The sequence below is a fragment of the Galeopterus variegatus genome, unplaced genomic scaffold (genome assembly GCF_000696425.1).
Source record: "Galeopterus variegatus unplaced genomic scaffold, G_variegatus-3.0.2 Scaffold5680, whole genome shotgun sequence".
In the NCBI taxonomy this organism is placed as follows: domain Eukaryota; kingdom Metazoa; phylum Chordata; class Mammalia; order Dermoptera; family Cynocephalidae; genus Galeopterus; species Galeopterus variegatus.
In genome coordinates, this window is record NW_007731791.1 from 130,493 (window position 1) to 136,492 (window position 6,000).

General features: G+C 41.8%; 1 protein-coding gene across 1 annotated transcript in view; it reads right to left on the minus strand.

The window, feature by feature from the left end:
- The window catches only part of NDUFV2 (NADH dehydrogenase (ubiquinone) flavoprotein 2, 24kDa), a 33,051-nt gene extending 27,059 nt beyond the window's left edge, over nt 1-5,992 (minus strand). The window contains exon 1 of the mRNA XM_008589827.1: nt 5,824-5,992. Within this exon, the coding sequence (XP_008588049.1) occupies nt 5,824-5,877 (54 nt within the window). The 5' untranslated portion in view covers nt 5,878-5,992. The remainder of the gene's footprint in view (nt 1-5,823) is intronic.
- Nucleotides 5,993-6,000: the final 8 nt, after the last annotated feature.

A 6,000-nucleotide genomic window follows, 5' to 3' on the forward strand; every position in this document is an offset into this window, starting at 1 on the left:
CAAAATATTTCTTTCAACCCCATGGTAATTCAACATTAGATAGTTATTAGAGACAGTAGCCTAAGCTACGATCATGAAAAACATCCCAGGGTTCTCTTTTCTCTCTCACTTATCAATTTAGTCAGTCACCAGGTCCTACCTATTCTACTCAAACAATTTTTGAATTGTTGTTCCTGCTACTCCATTTTTAAAATTCTTCTCATTTCTCTCCTGGATGACTGCAGTAACCTAACTGGTCCCCTGCCTTCCAATCTCATTGTTCTCTACATCTCCAGAGATTTTGTCCTAAAATGACAATGGACTAGAGGTGGTAGTGGTAGAATCAATCTGATTGTGCTACTCACCTACTTAATAATAGTTCATTGCCTGCAGAATAAAATCTAAACTGTGGTAGGATATTTACCAAGGCCTTTGTGACTTTTTCCAGACTCATCTTCCACAACTGGTTATTCCTTCTTTATCCTACCACGCACTTCACTGTCCTTATACACGCAGTTATCTATATCTACATCACTACCTTATATCTCCCACTCTTCTATTATGACCAAGGTTAACCTCTTCTAAGCCCCTGAACTTCCATCTCTTTTCCCTAAGCAACATGAAATCACTTCTCTAATCTGCTTATACTGACACGCCCTTCTATTATTATAGAACCTATTAAATTTAAATATTCACCATACATACCAATTTCCCTTAGTACACTTGAGCAACATTGGAAAGGCAGATTTTAAAAAACAGCAAGACTTGCAAACAAACCCTGTTCAGGCCCATACTACTGTGTGACCTTGGGCATTTATTTGTCTGGGGATCTTCATATATCTCACATACAATGTTAAATAATACCTAAAAAAGTATCCCACACGTAAAGCTGCCTTCCTCCTTCCCAAACAAGACTAAACAAAAGGTGTGTAAATATGGTAACTCTAATGTTTGTTGAATAAAAGAAATTTTCTACAATTGATTTAGAACATGAACTGACTCAAAAACTAGCGAAAAGGTTTCCCATTGGAAAACTAGACTGACTTTCACCCAATAGGTTTTGCATAGTCAATGAACCTATAATTTACTACTCAATGTACTGAATACCAAGATACTAAACAGTGCCCAAAGACGTGTTTAAATATTTACATATTTGAAATGGAGACTGTTAGCATCTCTACCATTAAGATCTGAATTTGGAGTTTGCGATAGTGGCCTACTGAATCTCACTGAATAAAATTTGTTCATTTTCTTTCTCCCCTAAACTGTTAATGCCTGTAGCAGGCAGAATAATGGTTCCCTATATCCGTATCCTAATCCTGGGAACCTGTGAATGTTAGTTTACACAGCAAAGAAATAATTAAGGTTACTCATTAGCTGACCTTAAAATAGGGAGGTTATCCCAGATTATCAAGGTAAGCCCAACACAATCACAAGGGCCCTTAGAAAGTGGAAGAAGGAGCAGAGTCAGGGAAGGATATGTGATGAATGATAAAGCAGGGTCAGAGTGATGTGATGTGAGACCTATCTTTGCTGGCTTTGAAGATGGAAGAAGGAGGCAAGAGCCAACAAACGAGAGCAGCCTCTAGGAGCCGGAAAAGCCAAGGAAAGAGATTATCTCCTACATTCTACAGAAAGGAACGGAGCTCTGCCTATATCTTGATTTTAGCCCACTGAGACCCATGCCACTTTTAATCTACGGAATGTTAAGATAATAAATTTGTGTTGTTTTATGTCACCAAGTTTGTGGTAACTTGTTACAGCAGCAATAGAAAACTAATATAATGTTTGGGGGTGGGGGGTTCACACTAAAAGAAAGAACCGGTCTGGCCAGTTAGCTCAGTTGGTTAGAGCACAGCCTTATAAACACTAAGGTCACAGGTTTGGATCTCCATACCAGTCAGGTGCCAAAAAAAACAAACAAAAACCTTGAGCCAAAATGGAGATACCCACAGACATTGCAAAATCAGGATTAAGAACTTCTAATGGAATGGTGAAAACATTCCATTCTACAAAACTTAAAATTTGGAAAGGAAAATGCCACCACAGAAGGTGACATACTTCTAGTATGGCTGGGTGGATATTATCAGGCCAAACCACTGGGTAATAATTATAAACTCTGGACAAAATATTTTTTAAAAACAAAAACTTTCTGAAGGCACTGGAGAACCAAAAGGAGGATAACACAGGAGGGCGTCTACACTCAGAAGAACCCAATAAGGTTTGTTTTTGTTTTCATGTTTTCTTTACATCTTTTAGCCCAAAGGCAGGCGTTACTCTGCCCATGCTGGGCAACTAAAATTCCAAGAGAAAACACGCAGCCTTAATGGCTTGAAGAAGTAAAGCAGAACTGGGACAACCAAGGCATGAGAAGGTGGGAAATCCCAGAAAATGAAAAGCCAGAAAGGGGGAGCCCCACAATCTTTATATAAACTACCCAAATATCTGACTGGCCCCTGAACCATGCATGTGCATGCAGCATATTCCAAGCAGCCCAGCTAAAAGAACTGAACCAATATTTGACCTGCTGCCCACCACAAGAGAGATGGATAGCAACAACAACAAAACACACCCTTTGGAGAGAAATAAAACAGAATCTAGAGCCTCTACAACATGTTCACAATGTCCAGGACACAATCCAAAATTACTGAACATATGGAAAAGAAAGGACAACACAACCCATTTTCAAGAAAAAGACAACAGAAATGACCAGACAATTTCAAAGTAGCTATAAACCATCTTAAGGAAAATACCCTCAATGAATGAAAAATACACAATACTTGAAAATGCCACCACAATCCTCTCACCTACCAAACCAGAAGTAGTAGCTTAGGAATGAGGCAGTAATGAGTTGTAAAGTGGTGTCAACATTACAGAAAACCACGAGCAATTACTGAAGGAAGAAGGAAATAAGCCTATTCTGAGTATCTGTTGCTCCATAATTCCTAATTTTTAGTCAATACAATCACATAAGGTATTATCCCACTTTACATAAAAGATAAATGAAACTCAAAGAGATTAAGAAATATGGCTCCATGTCTCACAACTAGTATTAAGTTATAGGCATTCTTTAAACAACAATGAGCTGGAAAGCCTGTGGCTCAAGAGATTGGCAGATAGCTAATAAAGCAAAAATTATAATAGGCAATTTCTTTGAAAATGTAAAAGGTCTCTTTAAAGGTTTCTCTTAAGAAAGGAACTTTCTTACTCAGACTTTTCCTTATCTTTGCTAGGTTCACTGCGAAAGGTTATGGAACATCTTCACAATGGAATGCCATGCAGCATTAAAATGACAGTATAGAAATGTTTACTGATGGGAGCTGGTCTGTGGCTCACTCGGGAGAGTGCGGTGCTGATAACACCAAGGCCGCAGGTTCGGATCCCATGGATCCCATACAGGGATGGCCGGTTTGCTCACTGGGTGAGCGTGGTGCTGACAACACCAAGTCAAGGGTTAAGATCCCCTTACCGGTCATCTTTAGAAAAAAAAAAAAAAAAAGAAATGTTTACTGACAAGAAAAGCAGGCCAAACATATTATGGAAAAAAGCAGGCTACAACAGTATGAATACCTTCCGATTTTTGTAAACAAAACAAAACAAAACTGCAAGGTCTGTTCATTGTAGACATCAAAATGTTAACAATGGGGCCGGCCCGTGGCTCACTCGGGAGAGTGCGGTGCTGATAACACCAAGGCCCCGGGTTCGGATCCCACATAGGGATGGCTGGTTCGCTCACGGGCTGAGCGTGGTGCTGACAACACCAAGCCAAGAGTTAAGATCCCCTCACCGGTCATCTTTTAAAAAAAAAAAACCCAAAATGTTAACAATGTTAATTTCCAGGTTAATGACACTATGGATGATTTTTATTTTTGAGCTTACTAAAAAAAAAAAAACAAAAAAAAACCCCAAAATGTTAACAATGTTAATTTCCAGGTTAATGACACTATGGATGATTTTTATTTTTGAGCTTACTCTAGTTGCTGTTCTCAATATTCTGTTTCTCCAAAAATGTATTACTTGTGAAATAAAAAATGTAACATTCATCAATTCAACATATATTTATTGGGCACATATTACATAGCAGGCACTATTGCAAAAAAAAAGTTGCAGAAACATAAAACTTGATTAAATTTTTTCTTCACTACCTGAAGTTGTTCTTTTTCATTGTTAAACTGCTTTTCAATTTATAACTCTGACCCCTCAGCCTCAAACACAAAAGAAACAAAAAGAAATCTATATGTACTATTTCTATCCATTCTACTAGTAAACATCATCTCTCACCTAGCGTTTCTGCAAGATCCTCTTATCTATTTAGTCTCCCTGCTTCCGGCTCTAATCAAACCCATTCCATCCTCAGTCCCATCCATGATCCATCCAAAATAGAAACCTAACCATTTCTCTACTCCTCTAAAACCTTTCGCTAACTCCTCACTGCCTCTAAGATAAAGTCATATTCTTCATTATGGTATGCAAGGAGCTCTAAGATCTCGCCCCTGGCCCTCTCTTATTTCAGCTGGTAACACACCTTACTTACTTCCAACAGAGTTGGCTTATACACACCATCATTTTTCCTGCCAACATCAATAGTCTTTTTTTTATATTGTTCTTTCCACCTAGAATCCCTCTGACCCCATCTCAAGGAAAATCTTATCCCACCTTCGAACCATATTGGATGGCCCTATTCATCTCTAACTTTGTACTTTTACATTGTATATTTACCTTAAAGTTCCTCTTACATGAGACAATCAACTCCACAAGAACAGGTATTGTCTAAATCTGTTTATCTGTAATATGAGGAAAAAACAGTACCAACTCAAAAAGGAGATGCAGAAAGTAGATATTTAACACGGTGCTTGGCACAGAAAATAGTCATCAAAAGTCACCTGTCATTATTATGCACACTGTCACCTGGAGCCCAGCAATGTGTGACCCACAGTAGAACCTCAAGTGTTTATGAAAGACTGAACTCTGCAAGTGAACTATTCCGATTTTAAAAACTGAGGAAGCAGAAAGATTAACAGCCCAAGGTGCCATAGCTACAAAAGGCGGTGAAGCTACTTGGGTGTAACTCTAAAGCCCTGAGTTCATTCTGTACTAGTATACACTAACTCCCTCTCTTTTGCTGAGAACTGACAACCTTTACTGATGGGAAAAAACAAACAAGAATAAGATTTTGCCTATAATGAGGAACTTGGATTTCAAAAGATCATTTAAATTCTAAAATCCTGCGATTCTTCAGTTGGGTGCAGTTATTTGTGGTGCTGTTCTTTCGCAGTTAGATACGATTATTTTCCGAGCATTTCCGATATACAAAGCACAACTGCAGTCGGTGATACACCGGTCACCCTTCTCCGGACCTAAGGAAACTTTCAGTAAGCCTTCACCAAGCCGGAGTTCTCTCCAGTATGCTGCAACCTTAGAGCAACAAGGTTGCCAGGCCTGACGTGCAAGGTGCCGGCTCCTTCGGGGGCGGGGGTCTTGGAAACACATCTGGCCGACCCAGCACAGGCCCTCGGTTCCGTGCTAGAGCGAAAGAGCACAACACAGATCACCAAGCGGCCCCTCCTTCCTGTCCTCCTTGACCAAATTAGGTGCAAACATCCCGGCCTGGTGGGGGAGGCCACGCACCGGCCGCAGCTACCATTGCAGACCCTCCCTCGGGGCTCCTCACTGGCGGTGGAACTGCAGCGGGCCCGCAGAGGAGAGCGCGAAGGCCGCAGTGTCCTTGCCGCCGCCTGCAGGCCCGTCCAGAGCCCAGCGCTCTCCCGTGCTCAGAACTAAGGGAGGCACGGAGAGCGGGCGAAGGCCGGCGGCAGTGCCAAGGCTCGTCCCGAGCCTCCTTACCCACTGGGCGGTGAGGCCAGTCGCCCGGGCCCGGAGCGCCGCGGAGGAAAACATGGCGGGCCACAGCGTTCACCTTCCCCCGGCCGCGCCGGGCGAGAATCCCGAGCGAGCCGGGGACGCCCAGCGTGCGCGCTCCCGACGGCGCGGGCCTAGGCGTCCGGAGCGACGCGCCCGTCC